The sequence below is a fragment of the Cottoperca gobio genome, chromosome 8 (genome assembly GCF_900634415.1).
Source record: "Cottoperca gobio chromosome 8, fCotGob3.1, whole genome shotgun sequence".
NCBI classification, from domain to species: Eukaryota; Metazoa; Chordata; class Actinopteri; order Perciformes; family Bovichtidae; genus Cottoperca; species Cottoperca gobio.
The window spans coordinates 12,227,499-12,253,123 of record NC_041362.1 but is presented as its reverse complement, the minus strand read 5'-3'; the positions used below and the strand labels follow the sequence as shown (position 1 = coordinate 12,253,123).

Sequence of the window (25,625 nt, the reverse complement as noted above, 5' to 3'; positions counted from 1 at the left end):
TCTAGTAAATTACAAAGTAACTAAAGCTGTCGAATAAATGTAGTGACGGAAAAAGGAAATGTACCTCAAAATTGTACTTAAGTAAATGTAGTTACATTCAACGACTGCGTAATAACGTGCGCTTCCAATTTTTAGACCAAACGAAAGCAACAAAAAGAAAACGCGTACAGATATATTCTTCTTCTATGCTGTGTTGAATTCCTCTGCTTACCCCTGTGAGATACAGTTAAGCTGGAGTGAAGTCATGTTCAGAGGAAAGCACGATTCCCCTCAAGCTTATCATTGCTCAATCAGCTCCAGCGTGTTTCCAGAAATAGACGGGGTGAGGGGTTGGACTAAGGCGAGGGACTGAAAAGCTATTAACTGTTTATTTTGCTTAGGAGGGTGACATTACCATAAGGCCCTGTCGGCCACAAGCTGAGCCGAGCTCCACCTGTTTTTATGACAAGCGTGGGGTGAGAGGGGGGGGGGGCTGAGGGGTGCGCTTGGCACAAGATTAGCATCAATAGTGGCACTGGCAATGTTTCACTCTCAATCCTTCTCTCTCCCAGACGCATTGCTCCATGCCTGTCCCATTCCCTCTTCTTTTCATCAAGCGTCTGTCTCTTTGTTTCTCTGTGCTATTCTGATCCCGCTCTCACTCGCGGTCTTACGTGGATTTTCTTCTCACTGAATTTTTTTTACAGTAGAGCCATACATTCATGGCATTCACATCCTCTATATAACACTTCCTCTCTTTTGTCTGCACCTCCCTTAGGGGCTGTCCTGGACTCCTCGATTACTTGATTTTATATCGACGGATCTGTAAAAACTGAGTTCCTCCGCAAAGAATCATGTGAAAGCACCACTTTGAATCTTGTGTTTACCAGAGATGTGCCCATAAGTTTGTTGGAGATAAGTCATTCATGCGACTGATGGACTAAAAGGGAGCAGCCCTACCTCCATGTTTTAATAATGTACAGTGAAAGACCCTGTGCCTGTTTCATAAACAGAAACATGGCTGTTATATTTGATATAGTGATCAAATGTTGATGAAAATGATGATCATTCTCTCAACCTTGATTGATTCTCCACTTATGTATAACAACATAACCGGATTAAAACCGCGTTTATGTGTTTGACTCCTCTTTTCTCCCTCTCAAACCAGCTTGGAGTGTCACAGTCCCGAGTTGTGATGTACAGGAGACCATCGACAAAATACGAGCACTGCAGATAGATCAGGAATGTGCACAAAAGAATAATAATCCACCAAAAGGTATTTTCAGAACGACCTGTTCTACACTCAGGAGATTACACACACACACACACACACACACACAGTGTAACAGACCAGGATAAACAAACGCACTCCCACCCGACTCTGTAACACAGTAAATGCAACTGAGATAAACCCACACACCCACACACACACTGGCTGAACTTTGCACAGCCTATCAAGCCCCAAGTGTATCAGTGGATAGCCGACTGACAAGCGATGATGAGCTGGCCCCAGAGGGAGCATGATACGCCAGCAGGGTCAGAGTGATTTTAGTCAGCCAGCGCTGGCATGATGCAGTCCAACAACCTCTCATCACAAGCAACCGCAGTAACCACAAATGTCTCAACTTCAACATCCATAAAATCTATTTTTACTCCGATGCAGCTGAGTGAGATTTTTTCGCTGAAATCCTTTGTTTATTATTACAAAAGCTACGAATCACCTTCAGCCGTAACTGTTTAACTTGGATCGTCAAACCCCAAACACTGTAAGTGGCAAATACAAAGCTAAGTAGTGTTACTTTCATACGTTTACATAATTTAAAAACACATTTGTTTAAGCAACTTTGGAAAGGTTGATATAGTTCATCTGAAATTACAAACACAATAAATGATTCAGTCGATGGCCTCTTGAGTTTGAACCAGTTCAGGCCTGATTTCACTTTCTTTTTTCCCCAGCTCCAGTATTACTCCCTTTGGATTGGACATGCTTGGATGTCATTGCATAAAAAACTAAACTAAAAGGATACTGCCAGTTATCCATTAACAGACCACATCCTTGAGGACACTGGGTGAAATGTAACTGACCAGCTTAGCATTCAGCTACACTCTCCTGAACATGTTTTAGTACCGTTTTCCACCAGCATTGCATGATTTATTTTATTATTAAAGTTAATAAATGACTGTGCTGACTCCGTGGAGGGGGGAGTTTTCAACCTGTCTACAAAGAGAGTACAGAGGTCACCCACACAGTATGATGATGCATAGTGTTACTGAAAATGTTTCTTTTCCATGCCCCACTAACATGAAGCTGTGTAGGTACAGTATCAGATCTGTATTCTTATACATAATGGATAAGGTTTCCGCCGGTCTGCTGAGTAGCTCATACCTCTGAAATGTGTTAGTGTCTCAGCGGCCTGTTAGCTAACAGCCTCGTCATACATGAGGTCATGTTTTTAGTTCAGGAGGTTATCAGGCTCGACGCGATAACACTCACAGTATCCACGTGTGATGACACTTAGCCCGAGGGGCAACTGTTAGCCAACACAGCCGGCATGGTGTGAACTAATGTTGCTGAGGTCGCTTGGTGAGGCTTGTGTACTAATATATCAATGTTACAGGCAGATGGTATGAAGTGTGTCCAGGTATGTAATACAATAGTAAAATAATTCATCTTTTGACCTGGCCTAAATGTGAGTGAACTGTCAAAACGGTGTGCGGAGGACATACCCATGTACCAAATAGGGCGTATTTAGGAAAAACCTGATGTTATGACCTCTGGACAGAATAATGGATCTGTCCCGACATGCAAGAAAACCCTGAAATGCACCTTTAAACCTGCATCAACCAGCTCGACCACAAAAACCAATGACAAACTGAACAAGTGTAATTATTTTCAAGCTTTTTAATACAAACTTAATAAACTATCAGTTTCTCTTAACATGTAAGACACTGACTCCAAATACTTTGTTATACCGTTTGTTTTATCAAGTATTGCACAATGTAGGTACAAAATTAATATACGATTACATTTTGTCCATAATATAGCAAAAATCTTTAAACTCTTAACAGAAAATACAACTCTTATGTTTTTCAAAAAAGCAAATATTCTTAAATCCCACCACTACGGAATATTCTGTACACAATCTTTAGAATAGTCAATGTTTTTCTTAAAGATGGATTCATTTTATAATTTCAATAAAAAAAGAAAACATAAAGTTGCTGCAGCCATCACAGATCACTGGAGTAGTAAAAAGATATAAATGCAATACCATGTCGTAGAAACAATAGATACTCTGATATTTTACAAACTCTGTACTAAATTAAATTATACAAATAGAAAAAAGACCAGGAAATCCCACTTATTTATGCCAATTTTTTGAAAAGATTGGCGGTGTCCAGTTATGTTTAAATACTGAAAGAGGCCATGACTTGTGGTGGTGTTTTTTTTTGTCTTTTTTTATATCTTGAAACAGTCACATAAAAAAAAATATTTTGTGCTTGGTTGGCAAAAGAAATAACAATGATGCATGTTGAAGTTTAGGTAACCAAGCCTGGACATCTTGTACTAAAGGTATAACTCAAGGGGGCAAAGTAATTCACCCTCGGGCTCATGCTCTTAGACTCGTTACATAGATCTTACAGCTTTTTCCTTTTATCCATGACATTCTCTTCTTGTTTTTCATTTGTTTTCATTTTTCAAAATGTGCATTTGTGTTTCGTTTCCCCATCACATTATCTCTGGTCGTTTCTGTGTGAAGTAGTAGCTTAAGTAGTACCTTTACGTGTACTAGTTGGCCATAACTGGCTGGAATTGCTGGTTAGAATACTGCATGTTGTTCAAGCTGAAATTCAAGCCATCCATAAGGGACTTGTCGTTAAGGCCACCATAGGCCGCAAACATGTCGAAGGCATTGCTGTACTGCAGTGGGCTGAGGCTGAGCGAGCTGTCCCCGGGGAAGAGAGCACTCTGGCTGCCCTGGCCCTGAAGGCTGGGGAACACAAACTCCTTGGCATTGGGGGACAGGGCTGAGGGCTTCTGGTGCTGCTGCTGCTGCTGCGCTCCGAGGCCCAACCCGTACAGAGAGTGCATGGAGGTGGAGATGGCTTTCTGTTTCAGGAGACTGTTCACATTCAGGCCCAGGTTGATGGGAGAGGTACGTGCCACCTTGTTGCCAGCACTACTGCCGCCGCCGCCGCCGCCGCCGCTACCGCCGTTGTTGTTGCTGTTGTTGCGTCCGCTGCTCTTCATCTTAGTGGAGCCAAACTTGGTGGCGGCGAAGGTGGCTGTTGTGAAGGTTAAAGGCTGCGTGGAGCGGGGCATGAAGGTGGGGCTGACTGCTGCCGAGTGACCGAAAGGAGGAGATGGCGAGGTGGAGCCCGGAGAGACGGCGTTCACAGGCTCATTGATGGGCATGAAGACCTGTGCGTCAGGATTGAAACTGTTCTTGATCTCCTTGTCCAGATCAATCCCCCCATTATTAGCTCCACTTTCATTGCTGTCATCGACATACAATACTTTGACGGGGCCCTTCTCCCCGATCTGATAGGACACCTCAAAGGGGTCAATCCAGACACTGAGGTCCTGGGGCAGGTTGTTGCGGACATCCTCGATGTCCAGCCCGCTCTCTTTGGCTGCCTTCTCCACCACAGGGTCCACCTTCTCCCCCACGTGGATACATCTGAATCCTGAGCCCTTGTATGGCTTGTCCGGGTACCAGTGTCCCTCATATTTCTGCTTCAGCTGCCTCTCCAGCTCCTCGCCAAAAATGTTAACCCGCCGCCTCGGCAGCTTGTTGTACAGGTACGAGATGACGAAGTTGAGAGCTACTTGGATTTCAAGCTGCATAGCTAACTGCCGATGTTTACCAGATGCTTGAAGATTAGGTGTGTCTGACCTTGAATGTGTCCACTGGGGCTGCTTTGTTTATCCGTGGTTGGCAACACAGATGCTCTCCAGGCAGGATGGCGAAAGCAACCAGTATTTGGATGAAACAGGTTTAAAAGCAAAAGTGCTGGTTTTGTAGTGAAGTGATGTCGTTCCACAGGGTGTGATTATTTTTTTCCTGCAACAATTGATAGAGAAAAAAAATAGTTATTAATCATTTATTAAAAAAATGTTATTACAAAAATTCACAAGTAATTGTAAACATCTATAAGACCATCGTGTTTAATAAAAACGGATCAGTTAAGCCTTTTTTGGCAACTTGAGACCACTATTGCAGACTTTATAACTTTGACTATCAACCTCCTGTCTGGAGTACCAGCGCATGTTGCTGTTTTGACTGCTGTGAGCTCAAATATCATAAGTTGAATGTCACAACGGTCAACCAAAGCAGAATTTCACAACACTCAGATAGGAGAAAATGTGCAGCTGCTGCAGAAATATCAATACAGACAGAGCACACTGATCTGGGGTCAAGCTTTATTTATTGTTCTCATGGAACACAGTGTTTATGTAAATGTTAAAAAGTGGGTATTGAGCACTTCAACCTCGCACTAATACACGGGAATCCTGTTATGTAACATAATAGGATACCGGATAGCCTATATACAGCCGGAGACAGGGGAACTAATGAGGGGTTGTTGCATTTAATCAAAGAAAAAGGTCAACTTAACTGAGGAAATGCCTCGTCAATAAAGTCTAACTGGAGGATAAGTAAGCGATTATTTAGTTGTCACTGGGGTTGGTTTGATGTACGTAGTCGGAGCGTTTCCTTCATTTAAAAAAAAAAACAACGTCGAAATAAGACTTAACGGACTGTGGCTACACCCATAAGTTTGGCAATTTTACACAGAAAATACGAAATACTTGAACGTTACAACATGACGTTGGATACAATGTAAATGTCACAAACTAGAAAACCAAATCCAAAAGAAATAGGACTGTGCTCCAATAATCATTGCAAAGGAGAATAGCTGAATTGAAAGATTAACAGAGTTAATGTGTCGAGACTCTTGAAAAAAAAAAGAAAACCTAAATAAAAAGCTGATTCGTTTCTTCACAGAGAAAACAACAACACATGTCGCCTCTCAAATATAACTGCACTCAAAAACAGTAGCCTAGAAGGGACACTGTTGCGAAATGGCTACAGGTCTTGATTCATCTTTTCAGTTTAGTTAAGTTAAGAGGAATATTGTTACATAATATGCAACAATATGAAGATAGCTCATTGCAGCCTGTAGCCTACTAACGCCAATGAAAACTAAGATACAATTAAGTACGGTATAGTAACTATAGTGCGAGTTCACGAGCATATTAAACGCCTTCCGTGTCCTTGAGAGGGTTTTGTTGTAATTTTCTGAGATGAGACAAAAACCACATACTACACACTTTTATCGCACCCACTCACTTTCTCTCTCTCCCACACACACACACACACACACACACACACACCCCTCCCTAACTTCGTGGACTGACGCAGCAAATCAGCTTAGTAAGTATGAGTACAGCTAAAGTACGACAGCAAGCTAAATAAAGACAATAATATCAAATAATACATCACATGTAAGAGAAGAAAGTCAGCTGAAAATACTTACTTTTTTGTAAAAAATAAAGATTCTCAGTAGTTCTGAAGTACCGTTAGTGCAAATAGAAAAAAAGTATAAATACTTTCTTCACATATAATATATTATCAACGTTACAAAAAAGTATTCCAGTACATGTACATTTCGGAGGATTGGCGTTTGCTTAGGTTTCTGTTTTTAAGGTTATTTTGCGTTTTTTTCCTCTTTCAGCAGGCTTGCAGAGTAGCTCCCGCCTCGCCGGGAGTTTTGCTACTTCGTCCCCCTCCTGATACAGTGTTGCCTTTATTTATAGCCTTCCTCCGCCATGGGCACGAGGTAGGCGGTGATGCGGTTTCAGAGGTCAAAACAATACGAGTGGCTACGATTGGCCCAAAGTGCGAGTCCCGCCCTCAGAGTAACGCCTGAGTCGCGCGCTGATTGGCTGATCTGAAATGTCAATTGTGACATATGATTCTGTGAAATGGGAGAGACGCCTGTGATGAGCGCTTGCGTCAGAGATAACCTAGGTCTGTGCTGACAGTAAAAGGCTAAAGTAATTATTGTGAAGATAGAAACAGTATTATATAAAGAGATATCCTGCCCGTGTTTGAGTTGTCTTGAAACAAATACTTTTATCAAAGTGAAAATGTCGTAGTGTAGATGCTTTACAGACTAAAGTCTAGTATCTCTATTTTCGAGCAACATATTATAAGATGCTCTAACAATCATTATCAGACAAAATTAGGGACGCTGTGTTATTAATGTATATACTTAAGCACTGTACACATGACTCGCTGCTCTTTTAATGCATGTGCCATGTTTACACCACAGTATCGCACTAAAAGGAGCTGTTTACGTGACTATGGTTTAATTTAGGCTATATCATATATTGTACTTCCTTTTTGTCATAGACTATTCATATAGGACAGTGGCAGGTCACGAAAAACTGCAGGAGTTATGATGAATGCATACTGCCTGAGAGGAGATTCCCTATAGCGGAACAATACAGCTGGCAGCAGTGTGGGTGGTGCTGAATGCTATCTAGAAAACACACGCGCTGATTGGTCTAAAACGGGGCAGGAGCACTACGGTGAATGGTGTGCCCGTATCCAAGGTGCTGATGTAGGCTGCGCACGTCATCGGTCGGCTGAACGCACGTTGTTGCCAAATTTAAAGTGCACCAACACACATAGTTGTATGTTCATGATATGAAGTCACTGCTCTACAATGTCAGTGTAACTTTATAATAATGTTTGTACAGAAAAAGGAAACATTTGTAGAATATTTATTATTTGAAATGAATCACAATAATGTATCTTAATGATTAACATAATAGTCAGAGGAAACAATTGAGTGTTATCCTAATTATAATATTTCTTAACAAAGGCTTTCTAAGGCTGGCATCATTTATTGATAGATAAATATTACCTCATCCTTTTCTGTTCTTTTCTGTTCATATCTTCTGATAACATTCAGTGTGAGCGTCTTTTGTCGTCACTGCAGCTGTGCCTGTTATGGAAAAGGAAGGCTGTTGGTGTGTATAGGCCTGCTGACAGAGTGGACTTTTAGACATTCCTCAAGCACTTAGGTTTGCCAAGCGGAGTCATGTGCTCGTTGTGAGCTCTAAATGTGTGCTAAAGGGCTCGCCTGGAAAATGCTGTGGGGATCAAATACATGAGACAGACGATAGATCGGATAGTGGCAGAACAGAGGAGAGATTATATGGTTTGACATTGCCCTGTGGATTCAGACTCGTATAGCTTAAAGTGGAAGTAGGTGGGAGAGTGTGTTGGCTGCCAACAACACTGTGACTTCCACTGTCCTGGCAAGGCCTTCTGGGTTGTTTCCTGTAAACAGCTCTGTGCAATATAATGTCTCATGTCCTCTATATGTCCAAGAAACACGTTCTTCGGTAGCAGCTTTTTATGATAGCATACATACCATGCATGGCTCTTGTGCTTGTTCAGTAGTGTGTAAATTGTGTGTGCACGCTTGTTTGTGGTGTTAGCAGTCGTAACGAACAGCTGTCACCTGACAGAGCAAGGTCAGCAGCCATAATGAGGCATGTTAAGACTGCTATATTGTCTTAGGGTGTAATCCTCTAATGTATCCTGCACTCAGTGCCGCTTCTGTCACTTGTGCTTATGAAGGACTGTAACACTCTAAGATCTCTAATCCCCCAATCGGTCTTCAGTCAGAATCTGTGCTTTGATTCAAGGAGAGTGAATGTGGGTAGAAGGAGAAATTAACTTAAATGAGTAATTTGCCAAATGTTGTTGCCCACTTTTAGTGTTTGTATGAATTGAAGATCATCATAGAAAAACATGATATTGCAACATTTGTTACAAGACCTCAACCCAACATCCCTGTATTGAAAGCTTGATCTCCCCCTGACAACAGAGGCTGTCCTCCTCCGCTGCTAGCCTATGACATAAACATATAGGCTCCTGTGATAGGACCATAAATAGAATTATGCTCAGCAGCAGACGTGTGACGGAGCATAATAGACCTCTTCCGCTTTACTCTGAGCCAGTGGTGGGGGGGGGACAAAACGTTGCCAGGGAGAAAGATCAATGCCGTGATGAGAGAGAAGGAACAGAAATCACATAAGTGTTGAAGTGATTACAGAATTAATAGTTGCACAGTGTTTATGTTTGGTGTTATACAGCAGCGACACATAAACAGAAGAGGGGCAACTGACACACAAGTAGAAGAAGGTTTTCACACACTATCACTTCCATGTCTGCCTCCTCTCCTCCCTCTCCTTTTATCCCTTTTTTTAACTCCCACCACCCCCACCCATCCCCTCGCCCTCCCTCTTTCAAGCTCAGACGGAGAGCCTTTGACGTCACTGGTTGTTATTACTTAACACAACTCTGCAGAGCGCCCTGGGCTCCTCGTAATAGACAGATGCTTTGCTCTCTCTTTGAAGAGTAAATGAGGGAGACATGCAGTATAAGAGAAGGAGAAAAAGGGAGAGGAATATCGTGGGTGCAACACTGGCACTGAGATTGGGACTTTTATTTAGTCTTTTTTCTGTGAAAATGAAGGGATTCATTCCAAACTGAAATATAGACACAATAAAGTTAATAATCTTAAATAAAAATATAAAGCAAGTAAGAAAAAGTTTCCACTTACAACAATTGGACATATCTTTTTCTCTAGAACCTTTAATATGATTTACATTTTTATTCTTTATTTATTTATTGAAGTAAAAACATGTGCATATACAGAGATATTGTAAGTAATGGACTTTTCCTTAGTTGATATCCTTGACAAAGGGACCAAATCTTCCCTGTGGACTGGCAACAGGATGAAAAGGCTAATTATTTTAGTAGGCATATAGATATATATTAGGTGTTAGGTTATCGAACTAATGGAATGGGTGGACTGCAGTTATTTATCTCACTCTATCTCTTAGCATGGTCGAATGACAACACAATACCTAGAATCCATCAGCATCACTTAGCATTAGCAGCTAAAACTGCACTGAAGCTGTTTGTGTCCTATAGGTTTCATAACTGCTGAATATTGAATCATAAAAACAACTAATCTTTTCTGTAACCTTCAAATGAGTCAGCACCTCCGTTATACTGTCACTGATACATGAAATGACCAGCCTGGTATAAAATCTGATTTACTAAATTTCATGAGTGACTGGGTTTTTACACCAACATTTTATGGTGTTATCAGGGGAATGACAAGTTGTACTTTTTCTTTGCTCCGGAACAGTCTGTCAGCTGTTGCTGCCCATTAAACATAATGCATCAGTGACCTAGAGCGAGCCACGCAGCATGCATACACACTGTGGATTTACATGGCGCAGTATATGTAAATACAGAGGTTATGTTATCAGTTGTCACGACATTAGCGTGAGTACTTTCTCTCCTCCACTGTCGCCTTTATAACCCACTGAGGCTGTTACATAATTCATCTGATGGCAGCTCACTGGGGCAACATCAATAGATCCATTCGCCATCTGCAGAAAGAAAAGAATCCAGCTGAAATACACAAGAGTATCCTAATACAACCAACTGTAAGCTGTGTGAAAAGGCTCATTATGAATCTATTGTCAGGTTAAGAAAACATGAAACAAGGGAAACATGTTTATTCTAATTATTCGGTAAGATATGCAAACAGGTGATGCTGTCTCTGGAAAGGAATACCTTGTAACTCTCGACTATAAATTGATTATAGTTTTAGTTCTCTGCTGTATGTTGTGTTCATTCTCCTCTTTTCTCTCACGTTGACCTTGTAGCCCTGCTGAGCAAAATCAATGGAAGTGTGCTTCAGCTTTAACCTCCAGGTTACGTTCTCGTGAATGGGTTGTCACATAAGTTATTACTATATATATACTACTTTAAAGCTAATTCTCTTCATCCTACATTTCTCCTGATTTTGTCGCACCCCCACCTCTCCTCATCCCATCCAGCACGCTGCGACGCCATGTTTTTAAAAACGCAGAAAGAGCGAAGGAGGTATCTGTATGTGCTCTGTATGTACTGAGTGCAAGCACACACACACACACACACACCTCCCCACCCCGTAAGTCTCTTTGCACATAAACTGTCTGAGATGATAGAGCGACACCTCCTGTGCCTCAAGGACAGAGAGAATCAATTTAGTAATGAGACGTGGATAGTTGATGGAGAGATAAGAGAAAGGTGCCGAGGTATTTTTGATTCATCTGTGGCAGTGCCAAGGCACATCACTTTGTGTGGTTTAGTATCTGACATTATGTTGATTACCTTACATTTCTTACTCTGCGCTCTTCTCTCTCTCTCTCCAATCCTTCATGAGTTTTTAATGCAGGGTGCTCCATTAATATAACAAAACAGTAGCTCACAGTATGATCTGGCTGCAGGGCTGGAAGGTCCCTGGTGTAGTTTTCTACATGTTTTACATCCTCTGGGTACGTTTTAAAAAGCAGGAGTAGTTGTGTTAGGGAAGTTGACTTTGAAATAGTAAACAAAGAGACTAGTAGACTTTCTGTAGCATGTTGTGTTATGAATTATTGACTTACCACAGGTACAGTATCTACAACCCAATAATTTATGACCTGGCCTTTAGATTTTGACTATTTTTTAAATAAATAAATACATAATGAAAATAAATTCGGCATCTTTCACAATTTATTTTCTTCATTGTTCTTCTTTTCTTTTGTGTTTTTCTGCCTCGTGTCCGTGTAGAGTACATTTCAGAAAAACAAAACAAAACACTGGTATATTTCTTTTATTTATCAGTTGAAATGATTGGACTGTGATACATTAGTGTTGCTTTTCATGAAAGAAAGTATCTACACTGTCATGCTCATGTATTATTCATGAAAAAAACTCACAATGTTACTTCTGCCATCATTTTCATAGTGTTGGTCTAATTCTTTATTTAACATGCAGTTTTTTAACATGCAGTTATTTGAGACGGATTGCAGTCTGTCACACCTGGCATCAGAGTATCTCAAGTGTCCACCTGAATGGATTTAATTTGCAGATAAGCACATTTTTAAGAACCAGTACCTGCTCTCAAAATCAAAACTAAACAAATCAAATCAAATGTATTTGTATAGCCCATTATCACAAATTACACATTGGTCTCAGTGTGCTTTACAGACTGTACAGGATATGACACCCTCTGTCCTTAGACCCTCGCACTGCACAATGAAAAACTCCCTAAAACAAACCCCACAATTAAAGTGGGACAAATGTAAGAAACCTCAGGGAGAGCAACTGAGGAGGGATCCCTCTCCCAGGATGGACAGACGTGCAACAGATGTCGTGTGTACAGAATAAACAACATAGTACAATTACAATATAGACACTCCGTGTGACAGAAATTATGATGTGGTTGTATATGAAAAAGATGGATCCAGGAGGATGTCAAAATAAGCTTCCTTATATATACATATACAAATATTAAAGTGGGCGTCAGGCAGGACCAAGGTGACAGGCTCAGCCACGATTCATGATCCAGATGTAACCTTTAATAGTGGCAACCTGCCAGATGAGAGCCACAGAAACTCCGGGGACGATGACCCAGATGCTGATTTAGTAACATGCATTTAAGGGACATGAATGCATACAGATAGAGAGGGAGAGGAGGAGAAGAGATAGAGAGAGGAGAGAGTTGTAAATCACCCAGCAGTCTAAGCCTATAGCAACAGAACTAGGGGCTTGGCTCAAGGCAAGCCTGAGCCAGCCCTAACTATAAGACAGACCTCTACTTTTGGCTTTTACAAAACCTCTTGTCAACTATTTCCATTACACAACATTTGTGACCACTTGTGTCCTTGGCTACCTCCAAATGTGGCTTGAGGAATTCAGTGTCAGTACATCCTAGTGGGTACATTCACACCTGTGTATAAAGAACTGTTTACTTCGATCAATCAAGACGCATTTTAGTGCTTAGTGTGACGCTCTGAGGTGTTGGGGAACAAATAGTCTCCGGGTTGAAAGAGTGTAGAGGTGCAACGATGGAAAGAGTGTGGGAAAAGAGGGGAAATACAAAGGTATAAAGGACAGCTGTGAGGATATGAAGGAAGAAGAGGGAGAGAAGACAGTTGTGCCCTGAGGGCAAGGTATGACCTCAAAGGCCTTAGAGATGAGAGGGAAAAGAAATGAAGACAGAGCTGGTATAGATGAAAAATATGAGATGGAAATGTCAACATTGGTTATGGGACGAAAGATACTCCAAGCAGAAGAATACAAATAACTTTAATACATTATTTCTGTTCATCGCTGGTAAGCAAAATTGTATTTTATCGTCAAAAAGAAAAGTCTTGCAAAAGGGAGACCCCCTACTGACAACAGAAGATCCCTTAACAAAAACACTTCAGGCAGTTTGGAGGCGATAGCTATAGAGTCTGATGCACTTGTCATAATTCATGATTAGAACTGACACTGGGAAGACACAGTGTGCAATTAGGATTCACAGAGAGAAAATAAAAGTAAACAGCAGGGACTGTCTGCTGAGAAGTGTGCCAGATATATGAGAGGAGAGCTGGAGTGAGACAACAGAGCAGGAGGACGGAAGATGAAAGAAAGAAAGAGGGGGGGGATAATAATCCCGCTGTTGTGTTCAATCGAAGGAAGCTACTCTGTATTCATGGCTGTGGAAAAGTACTTTGTTGAATCTGTATGTCCACCCTTCCACACGTACATTCTTACATCTCTCAGCAGGCCACGTCTCACATTCCCTGAATATGTAATCGCATCCATCTGCATTAACTATATGTATGTACATCCATTACAGACATGTGCGTTCGGTAATCGATAGAGATGAAGTGGTCACGCACCAGCGCAAATCTCATCTACCTTCAAAGCAGATTCTGCTTTTTAAATAGCTTTTTTTTAACCATCCGTATTACCTTGAAATGTTCTGGTTGTGCTTTCTCTATAAGATTATTCAACTTGTTATAATCCATCACAAGCAGAAAATTAGATTGTGTAGCTGGTCTATACCAATCAGAATTTAAATATCTATAAATCCATTTAATACAAATATATATATATAAGGCTAAAGTGGCCTTTCCATGTAGTCTGTGACATCAGAGGCACATATGTGATGGCTAACCAGCCCCCTTACTGAGAAGGCAGCACATGAATGTATGTGTGTGTGACTTACTTTTCATGCATTTCCATATCTTGTTGATGACGTACAATACTAAATTATCTACTAGCTTAATAAAGAGCTGATGTAGTACTGTAGTATGTCTCTCTCAATTAATTTAGTCATAAATCCCATGCATCAAATGATTTTGCTGGTATCACCCTTATCCTTAAAGATAAGAGTTGTTCTGTTGGTTCATATTCCACCTCTACATCCACATCATCAACACCTTGACTGATGGCCAACACTTGATTTCCCTGTTTTGTTTTGGCTCCGGGCCTGAACCAGTGGTGCGTAACCATACAGAGAAATACATATGAGAACAGTCTGCCCTTTCTTTACCCCGATGCCATCTGAAACAGCTGAGACAAATAGGACACAATGCATTACCTTATATCCCAAAAATCTCATGGCAAAAGTGTAAGTGAAGAAGTAATGTTCAAATCTCATATTAATTTGTGCACTGTATTATTTATATATATAATTTGATACAAGATAATATATATATATAAATTTAAATTCTAAATTCTGTTAAAGTTATTTATGAGTCTTTCCTGGAAGGATTATGCTAGAAAAGAGATTATATGTGCAGTGGATGAATTAAGCTCTGTTTATATGACTCTTTATCTCAGACTGGGGACTTGCACATACTTTGCCCTGCAGTGCATCTGGTTGGAGCAGACACAATGTACCACATTCACAGTCCATAAACTCTGCTGGTCTGCTACAGTGTTTCCAGACATCCTCCTCTCTTGCCTCAACAGAAAGGGTGTCTATATATGTATGTGTGTGTGTGTGTGAGGTGCTGGTCTATGTTAGATCTCCTGCTGCCTTATCAGTGAGTCACACACGTAGTAGCATGCACACATCGGCAACATCGCGTGACTCCCAACAGCTAATGGTTGTACCTGTTTTGGGAACAGATATGGTATCATGGAGTGGCTGATGCATACTTAAAATGAGTAGAACGCATTAACCTTTCCTTTTATTTAGCTTCTGTCCTGTGCAGTCAACGAGGTGAACCAATATCAGATGGCAAACGGACTGGCAATGAATGAGAATCAGGATGCAGGCAAATAGAATTACATAGCAGTAGACAGCAGCTTGGATTAATCATCTCATGAATGTGTATGTGTGGATGTTTAAATAACCTATAAGAGAGATACAGCCAGTGAATAAATTGCAGGGATTACAGTTGTCACATCATAAACCTAAGTTAAAACACTACTCCACAATTTTAACATTGCACTCCTATAACATTGCCAGACTCACGATGAAGAGTAAAAACATAATTATCAAAATCGATGCAGCAGAACCTGAGATATTGTCCTGTTTATTCTATACATCAATCTCCCTTGTCCACACCTGGTGCCTACATTACCCACCATGCAACTCCACTGCTGACAGTTCGGTCAGAGATTTCTCCACAGTGAGATTGTGGAAGTGAAAATCCCATTCATATTGTAAAAAGAAGATTTTTATCGGGACCATCCAAAGTAGCTATGAGATTGTGAAAAGACGTTATATGCTCCTGTATTGTCTACATATTTTGTTCGCAATTTCAGGGAGAAGTACTACACGACCCACAATCGTAAGTGTAGCAGCGATGTTTCTGATGGAAATGTTTACCGCACTCGCAAATGGCTAGTGAGGGCGTGTCCACTGTGTCGGGTCCGTGTGTTTCTTTAAATTGTTAGTTTAGTTTCATGAGGTGGCGAGTTGCCAAATCTTTCTTTGATATGGTGTATGACATGATGAGTTCCTTTACTCGGTATAATTCGGAACCTTTTTTTGCGAATCAAATGTGTTGCGGTCATGATTCATCTCCTAGTTGGTTGGTTTAGTTCCACACTTAAAGCTCTTTAGATAAGGATATTCTGAAACGCTAATGGAGGGAATGAATGAGAAATGATACGGACTCAAGTGACATCACATGAGGCAATTTATCAGACGTTGCTCAGCTCCCTCTGGATCTACAAAATGCTTTATAAACCTTTTTTCCACATATGCTACAGTATTCCTCAACTTCTAAGGAGTTCCACTTTAAGTAGTTCACCTTTGTCCCTTTTATCTTACTTGTCTTCTAATGCAGCTGCACAAAAAACATATTTTGTGTGAGCTAAATTGAAACTAAGACAACCAAGACAAGATAAGGTAAACCCAATGCCCTTCACTTTTCTAAGTCCTCACACTCACCTTGCAAATATACCTCCATCCATCAAAGTCTTTGTTTACTTTGCTGTATTGTTTCAAAGTTGACCCCAAAACAAAGAGCTCGCACCAAACAACACCCTTCCACAACAGCCTGTCCCTCCTTAATCTTCTCGCCAGTTACTAAAAGGAAGCGGCCAGCTGTTGGGCTTCACACTCAGAAGTTTGCATCAGTCTGAATCTCACTTCAGAGACCAGAGGTGGTCCATGACTCACTGAAAAAGTGTCCGCTTCATCAGAAGTGCTTGACGTTCAAAAAGCCCGAGTATGAACTTCTTTCTCCAGCACCTCTTTGTTCGTTACACAAATGTTTCGGCCACAACTGAATGCAACACTATAAATGCTTTAAATGTACATGTAGGTTCTACATTTAAATGTAGCCCATATTTAAGCAATATCACGTATCCCTCCTCTTTATAGCAGCCAGCTTTTTACTCTGCCTTTGAGTGTGGCCCCTACAGCTAGTAACACTTTTGATTTCCGACTAGGTTGGACAACATGTCGTAAACAAACTAGTTCTACTCAAGCCCATAACCCAACCCTTGGTGTCTGCTCACCAACTACATGTCTTTGAAACACTTGAGTTAACTGCAGCATGAGCACCTTTTGAAACCCACTGGGAGAACATTCACATTTCACATAGAGAGCTCAAACCTTTACTCATTTAAGCATGAGGAGGCAGTTGTGGTGAGTTGTATGCTAATGTTCTTGCAAGATTCTTGCCAGCCATCTGCTGGCTCAGGTCTACTCCTTAGATGCTGACGCCATTTATTTATGTGGCGGCTTTAATATTCTGCTCTTGGATAAAGACAACTGTGTAGGGATATTGATAATGTTTCATCTCGAGTGGGTATAGATCTAAGCATAAACAGCCAGGGGGAATTGCTCCTTGAATTTCTCAGGGATTGCAAATGCGGTGTCTTAAATAGAAAACTCAATTCTACTAATGACAATTTGACCTCTGTCTCATCAAGAGGATATGCCGTTGTGGATTATTCGCAAATTATATAATTTACTGAGTCTGACCTACAGAATATGTTGAATGGTAGATTAGTGGTTTCATAAGTGGATATTAGCAGTAAATCAAAACACAAATAATGCAATTCAGTAATACATATATGGTTAGAAGTACAGGAAGAAATTGTTTTAGCTAAGTCACTTTAGAATATTTTATTGTATATAAATACTTGTGTTTTTCTCTTGGTGCATTTATGACTTGTGAGGTTGTAATTGGATTCTCTGCTGACTGCTGGGAGAGCTATACGATCAGTCATTAACAAACTTAATTATGTAATGATTACAGGCTATACATACACTACAAAATGGATAGAATAAAGAAGAAGGTGTTTATGTGGTGTAAATCACACAGTTTTCTCCGTGCTAAAGAGCTTTGAGGATGTGGATATGCTGTATCCCTACAGGAATAATTTAAGTTGTAATGTTAAACTTGATTTAACCCTTTATTGAAGTTTATCTTGAAGAGTGAATCCAATTTTCTTTTGTACTGTATAGATTATGATGATTTAGGTGAGTTGATTTTCCATGAAATGGCTCAAACATTTGTTTAACCATTGTGGTCTACAGAGGCAGCAACAATTTAAATAGCTGTTTCATGTTTAAGTTTGCAAACTTTGTCCTTAAAAGCCTGCAAAAGAAGGCAAGATGGATTATTTAGTTAGTATTCATCCTACTTTCTCCAGTATTAAAGATGTTTGTTTGAAAAATGTATAAGGGGAATTTTGGTCCAAGGCTTATATGAATTCATGGTGTCTTTTGGCCCATGTGAGCTGGGCAATAATAGAAAATGCATTCATTCATTCACCATATTGCCAGTTGCCCTGCACAGTCTCTCTTTCTCCTCCCCTCTGTCTCTGTCCCTTAAAGGAATAACTCAATTATAAATGACTGAGCTTACTGGAACATGCAAGAAGTCACCTCCACACAACCACACTGTGTTGTTAGCGTGTTGACGTAACTCAGATCTGTTTTAGCCGCCCACGACGGAGAGATGCAGAGGGGAGGGAGAGAGAGAGCATTTGAGAGGGGCGAAAGCAAAATTCTCCTGATTGTCCACAAAATCCAAGAGCTTTGTGAGCCACATTTCTGTCTTTTACATTTCACTAAGTGCTTTCTTCTGTCGTCTCGAGACTGTTGTTTGCCTTCACCTCCACACAAACAAAACTCCCATTGAGGCAGAGCGCACAAGCCCCCGGTGAGGTCATGATCACCATGGTAACTATTCTCATGCCCCCTCCCCTCCCCTCCCCTCCTCCTCCTTCCCTTTCACCCTCTTTGATCCTTTAAATCTGCTCAGAGTGAAAGTGACATTCAATCTGCCTGCCACTCTGATGTGTCCTCCTGCGAACATACAGGCTTCACTGTGTGACTCTAATGTTGCCAATAATTCCTGGGACAGACGTAACTTCCGGGTCATTTCCATACGGTTGAAAAGCAGAAAAATATCGCTATTTATACTCTATTCTCACATCATGCACAGAGCGTCACACAGGTGGTCCTTCAGCATACTGATACCTCCTCATTTGAGATTCATTTTCAAAGTAACCAAAACTGGCTCGTGATTAGAAGCAGAACGAGGTAAGTTGAGGTGGAGTAAAAAAAAAAAAAAAAGGAAAGACAGCTGCTGTTTAGTATGCATTTGTCTGTTGATTAATGAGGGAGGGATGAGGTAGGGGACATCGGCGTCAGAGATGGATGAGATAGATAAGTAGTGGTGATTGATGAGGGTCTCAACAGTGATGAACACTGCACAGATGCAATGATGGAGAGAGAAGGGAGGGGGCATAAACAGAGATGTAAAACAATTTTCTCATGTTCAGCATCAGAAACTTGATCGTGATCTACATCACGTTACCCATCACCTCTTGCTCTGTCTGCGAGACGGTGACAGTGCACTCTGAGAGGGACAGAACAGAAAGAACAAGGTGGAAAACACAAGAGATGTATTATTCTACCCTTTGGTTATCTGTAGCAGCCTGCATTATGTATGATAACAGGCACCTCAGTACACGAGAGAACCCAATGTATTCCCATTGAATGAGTAGTGTGATTTTAGGAAATATGCTTATTCGCTTTCTGGTGAAGAGTAAGGTGAGAGGATCAGTGCCATTCTCATGTCTGTACATTAAATATAAAGCTATAGCCAGTTAGCTTAGCTTAACATAAAGACGGGTAACAGAGGTACAGGTAACAGCCTGACTCCTTTTGAATGTAACAAAATCAGCCTACCGTTAAAATGAATGAATAAACATGAATCAGAAGGGGTTGATATAACCTTTATCTGATGGATAAGCCTTAGCTACAAAAAAACAATTTCTTTCTGGGTTTTGTTTTTCAACAAGTCAACCAGGGCTGTGTAGCTGCTTGTGCATGTCACGTCTCACTGCAGCTGATAGTAGTGAAGACCTGCTGGCATTGATCACTTTCACTCTCACACAGACTCTTATTATGTAAGGGCACAGGTTTATTTTTAGAAAGCACTATCAGAGGAAACGCCCACTCTCCCCATACCCCAGGGTTTGGCCCAGTTGTGCTGGTTCCATCATGTGGGAGAAGCAGAACATATGTATTACATGCTGTGTTGGTGTGAAACTGAGCTGAAAGTTACTATATTATATATACGTATATATTGCAATTAACTTAAAGGTTCAATGTGTAAGAAAAACATTAAAACAATGAACTAACATTATCTACAGAATGTGAAGAGGTAACAGTGGTGACGTTATGTCAAAGACGTCTCTGTGTTGTGTTGCAGAGATATCTACTGAAGTTAGCATCTGACTGACAGTTCCGGCTTTTCAACATTACGTCCATGATCCCTGCACGTTCTGACAGTTTGTTTTGGTTAAATCAAAAGTGGCAGAAACGAGAAAAGGACAGAGTGTGCGAGAGAGACAGACAGATCTTCCGTTAGCAGTTAGCAGATAGCGCTGATTTAGCCGGATCATCAAACTTTCTCTTGCTGCCGTTACACAGGTTAGACCCAGCACTCCATCAGCCCGTTGTTACTCCTGAGATATACTGTTTGCCGGCCGTATCCAAGATGGATTTGTTCAGCTTGGACATACAAACTATCTAAACGTAATGTACAGCCCCAGTGCCACAGTAAACACACAGATATCTAAGCTCTACGTGACGATTATAAGATAACAGTGTTATTTAGACCACCTCTTAGAGTTTCAGCAGTCTGGACTAATGGCCTGACTGACTGACAGGCTTATACAGGAGTGAGCAGGTGGCTCGGAAGCACACAGTGCACCTTTAAGTGTTATCACATGTTGACAGTATGTAAGTAAATAATATTCTAAAACGGGCGCTCACCATTCTTCCCTGTTATTGACGTTTCTTTCCCTTCTTCTTATCAAAGCCCAGGTTATGGCAACTGTAGAGTGGTCATTCAGAGGTCAGGTCTCAGTGGCCGTGGTCAAACCCTGCTCATGTGTTATGCAATGGGGAACATTGACTGACCTGCTTAGACTATTGTTCCACAGTTATTCCTGATGTACTTATAAGTGCAATATGTATTGATCATGTGAATGAATACTGGGAGATACAAAAAAAATAGAAGAAAAAAATTGACAGAAGCCATTAGATATAGAAATAATGGCAGACAGGAGACAGAATAACTCCCAGGAGAACAAACGGGGGAGACAGTTGCAGTGAACAGACAGATGGTGAGAGCAGCAGAGACAGGGAAGGCACGCAGGAGAAATAAAGCATGATACAAACCGAGTCAGAGGAAGGGAATATGAACACACACACACACACAGAGAGGCAGAAAAAGTGGCGGTCAGCCAAGGTTCATGTGAACAGAATTCAATATCCAGTTGTGATAAGTCGCATGTGGATGCATGTACGGTACACAAAGCATATACATATATTGAAGTTCAGAAAACGTCTCAGCCAACACCTGAGTTGAAGGAAAAACTCCATTAACAATTTGTCTTTGACACATATACAACCACATTACTAGTGATGGAAACAGTTTTGTTCAGTGCCTAAAACAATCCTGACATTACACATGCCCAGTTGAATTCAGGCATGCATATCTCCCATTAGTCCCCATCCTGCAGCCTGCGTTACAGATAGAGTCTCGCTGCCTTTGATCAGCCTCCTGTCAAATGCCAGAACGAATGCCAGGATTGCTCCCCCCCCCCCTCCCCCGTTACCAAAACGCTCAATGGTCCGCTTGTTCAGAGCTAGGGTCCTAGAAGTGAGGCTTTGTGGAAGCAGCATTTAAACTTGTTCCTTTGTGCATAAACATGGATGGAAGTGGAGGGATGAACAATCAGCGAGCATACAAACTCTGCAGGGCACAAGCAGCAGAACGAAGAACCAGAGAGGGAGAGAAAGTGGGATAATCATTATCTGGACGATGAGGGATTATCAGATTATTAACTGGCAATGCAAACTGAAAAAGCAACATGAATAAAGAAGGGGAGTGGAGATGTGTAAGGAGACAAAAAAAGAGGGAAATCTTTATTGTTTAGCATTTTATGAGTCAGTGCTATCTGTGGCACAGCTGTGAGTGAGGGGACAAGAGGGAGGAGGAGGGAGGCAAGCATGAGGATGGAGAAGACCTCTGTTACCTTGCTTTGGACCTAAGGATGCAAATGGGACTATAATAGGAGCGGGGAGAGGGCCAGAGAAGAAGAAGCAGACATGGGAGAAGGGAAAATTGTCATAGTATTTGTGATACTGATGAAGCCAGATATCACCGCGCCCATTGGGGATCAATAGCGAACATTATTCTGTTTCTATTCTTGCATATCGGCATCCTGTGTACAAGCTGCTGGATCCTGTTATTAACATGTCTGTATGCATGCATGTGTGTATCTTGGCTAACCTCTCAACGAAAAAAACAACCAGTCTGTTTAATGATGACAAAGTTTGCATGCACATGTAAACACCTACACACACACACTGAGTCTTAATGTCATATAATTAAGCAAAACAAACATGCTGTGCACAGGAGGATTGCATAATTACATAACAGGTCATTTAGCAGATGCTCTTATCCAGAGCGACTTACAGTGAACTAACTACAGGGACAGTCCCCCTGGAGCAACTCAGGGTTAAGTGCCTTGCTCAGGGGCACAATGGTGGCAGCCTGGTATTGAACTCACAACCATCCGGGGTTGTATTTGGAAGCCGTACCACTAGATCCATCACCACCCATAATGACATGACACCCTCAGGGACAATGGACGGACAGAGGAATGTGGCCTAACTCCGAGTTGCCCACACAAAAACACAAGACATTGATACGATCAATACCAAATGGAGCTTGGAGCTAAAAATATGTGCAGCCAAGCAGCCACGAGGTGAAATAAGAGCGCTGGATATTAGAAAGGGACAACAATAAAGGAGCATTTAGTGATCTGACAGCGCGGTCTCACATTACTGGTGAAACCCGGGCTCGATTTACATCTTGATATCTACATGCGGTACACGAGAGCGCTTGATGCACCACTGAAATAAGAAACTCAAATGTCCTCACTAATAATACTGTGTCAAATGAACTGGTATATAGACTGTGTTATTATGAACCGGCTGTTAATGAATACTCAATTGGCGGGACTGTGCAGAGTGCAAAAGACTCTATTTTAATGTAATTGGAGTAGTACATCTATCTCAGGCTTTATTATAGTAGCTTCCCTCGTTTATGTGGAACCATCTCTTATATCTTGTGTGTTGTCACATATTTATTACTGAAATAGTCTCAGTCCTCCCTCACTGTTGATGAGTAGCATATTAAAGCAAGCAGCACCTTAGCCAATGCATAGAATAACTAGAAAATGTGCCCAGCAACAGATTAGGTAAGGCTTGTTTCTAGCCTAGCCAATTGCCCGAAATTCCTTTTACTACTGATGTTGTTGATCACTTGCGAAGGCTACAGGCCGGTTTCAAGGAGTGAGGAGTCAGCATACAGTCATACATGTGCACAAAAAAATATGCGACTGATGGTTCCAGTGGTACGAGAGATTAGTCGTACACAGCCAGACAAATATACGCACATACATGACCAAACGCATGATGAGATAATGACGTCAATTGATGCACATTGGACCAAAGGGTCTTTGTTCTAGAGACGTATTTGTTACCTTATACATACTGGACTGCTGACATTGTTCAGTTGATATCTTTTTCTCATGTCGAAAAGATTATTCAGAAATCGCCAGAGACACGAGTTGTCATCAAGTATTTCAATAATGGGATGTAGTATGAATTCATATCGGCTCTAATAGAGACACTTTCGAAACTGTTCATCACTAGTAATGTGGTTGTGCTTTCTGAAATGTTACCTTAAAAAGACGACAAATCCTTTTTCAGACACAATCCTGCAAGTTTGAACTTGCTGCTCAACAGTGATACTGCCCACTGACTTATTCCAGCTCTTTTTTTTTCTTCCAGAGTTCTGCTATCAGCTCCTACAGTTCATCCAGGATGCTGCACCCAGTGTTGCCCTCAAGTGTGCAGGATGGAGTGGTCCCTCTTGCAATTCATCCACTGGCTGTTCGCTGGCTGCTCATCCCAGACTCATACACCGGGTGCACAGAGCTGTTAATGGAGGTTCATTCCCGTACAATCCCTCTGCTCCACCTCAGACTCCAGTTATCTCAGGCACTTACTTTACCCTTACTTGGCGGTTACCTGATGAAAAAAAAATCAATGCGTGTGTTCTTCGTTTTAGTCTTTTGGCAGTTGCCTTTTTGTGAAAGGAAAAAGAAACTTGAGCGCTAATCCACCATTAACACCAGCCAGGTTTCAAGTGTAGCACATATTTGAATTCCTAATTCTCCAGTTAGATGCCATTAAAGCTTTTCAAAAGAAGAGGACACAACCTGTTTCTATTGCTTTTGTCAATACACCAATTTTTCCTCCTCAGCTGAGCGCAAACACTTATTTGAACTATTTTGAGTCAAGTTTTCAGCGTCTAAACTGTTTTTATGCGCAAATTGAAAAGGTGCGTAACAATAGGTGGATGGAAGCACATATATTGTCATTACACTGATGTTGACCTCCAGAGAGGGGTTTCTGTTACGTACACAAAACAGCGCCAGCATAATCCAAATAAGCAGCAATATCTTCAAACTGTGCAGCTGCAATCTCCGATTTGAATAAAAAAAAAACTCCATTTCAGTTTGATGATAATGTGTAGATGACTTACCAATTAATTTGCACAAAAGGAACTTCATTTCTGAAGGGCACTAGCCATAGTCATGGTTTACTGCATAAGCAAAAACAACAAGTTGAAGAGTGTATGCTGTTCAAAACACATCACGGTCTAATGAAGGATATGCTTTTTCATTCTGGTGAAAGGAAGAGACTGTCAGTAACACTAAGGGTAGCCTTGGTTACAGCCACAGGGTTCATGTTACCTTGTAGAGGGTCACATCAGACAAATATCTTTCCACAGTGCTTACATATTCAGTTGAATATTGGGGATGAATGTCACTGATGTAAAAAAACTATAAAAAGACGTGCTTCACTCTTTCAGCAACAGGCTTGAGGAGACATAATTCATGCAGAAAGAAAAGAGAAAAGATCCTCATTCTCTCTCACATTTTTTGTTTCTCATGGTGCCATGGACTTTACGGATTTAAAAGCTACCGATTCTGCAGCGCTGTCGCTGAAGGACATCATCCTCTCATGATGTCTTTTGTTAAAAGAGCCATGAAATGTCAACCTACACACCTTTCAATTCATCTCTTCATACACACACACACACACACACACACACACACACACACACACACACACACACACACACTCCTCCCTAAGTGATAGAAGAGTGCGCTGATGAAAGCGATGTTTGATGATGTTCAATGCCAACACGGCGTCCTTGGAGGGAGGATACTTGGTAGTCCAAATAATCTGCCCTGTGGTGAAGCATCATGGGTTCACAATGTCATTCATCCCGGAGATTATTTAATTTACCGCCTCGGCCCGGACAGATCACTTATTACATCACGGTCCACCTTGTCTCCAAGGACGCTAACGACCCCATTAAAATGGATGAGAAATCCTGTGGTGTTTTGCTGCTGCTGGCTCCCGAGTGTGTTTCATTACTCCGTGTGTACGTGTGCGTGTGAGTATTTGCCACAAGGTATAAAAAGTGACTCCCAAACCAAGCGCTTGCAAACATTATTACACTTTTCTAGCATCCCTTCACTAGAAAATGTGTGTTCTGTGTACTTTGTACCCATAGTGAGTGAACAGCAGCAGTGCCAACAGCTGAGCGATGATGATCCCCTGCTCTGGCACAATATGCTGTGACGAGGCCTGCGTCATCACGATGGTAAATT

General features: G+C 41.3%; 1 protein-coding gene and 1 long non-coding RNA gene across 3 annotated transcripts in view; one reads left to right on the top strand and one right to left on the bottom strand.

Moving 5' to 3' along the window:
• The window catches only part of LOC115011991 (uncharacterized), a 54,770-nt gene extending 30,625 nt beyond the window's left edge, over positions 1–24,145 (top strand). The window contains exons 2-3 of one of the 2 annotated variants that reach the window (XR_003832629.1): positions 1,148–1,255; positions 23,731–24,145. This is a non-coding gene — a long non-coding RNA (uncharacterized LOC115011991). Of the gene's footprint in view, positions 1–1,147; positions 1,256–1,935; positions 2,853–23,730 lie in introns of those variants that run through there. The other variant, XR_003832628.1, reaches the window with a different exon arrangement.
• On the bottom strand, positions 2,866–6,780 carry LOC115011989 (protein Tob1-like). Its single transcript, XM_029437343.1, has 2 exons — positions 6,517–6,780; positions 2,866–5,042 (listed from the first exon to the last, which is right to left on the bottom strand). The coding sequence occupies exon 2, from the start codon at positions 4,823–4,825 to the stop codon at positions 3,767–3,769; it is 1,059 nt and encodes a 352-aa protein (XP_029293203.1). The 5' UTR covers positions 4,826–5,042; positions 6,517–6,780; the 3' UTR covers positions 2,866–3,766.
• Positions 24,146–25,625: the final 1,480 nt, after the last annotated feature.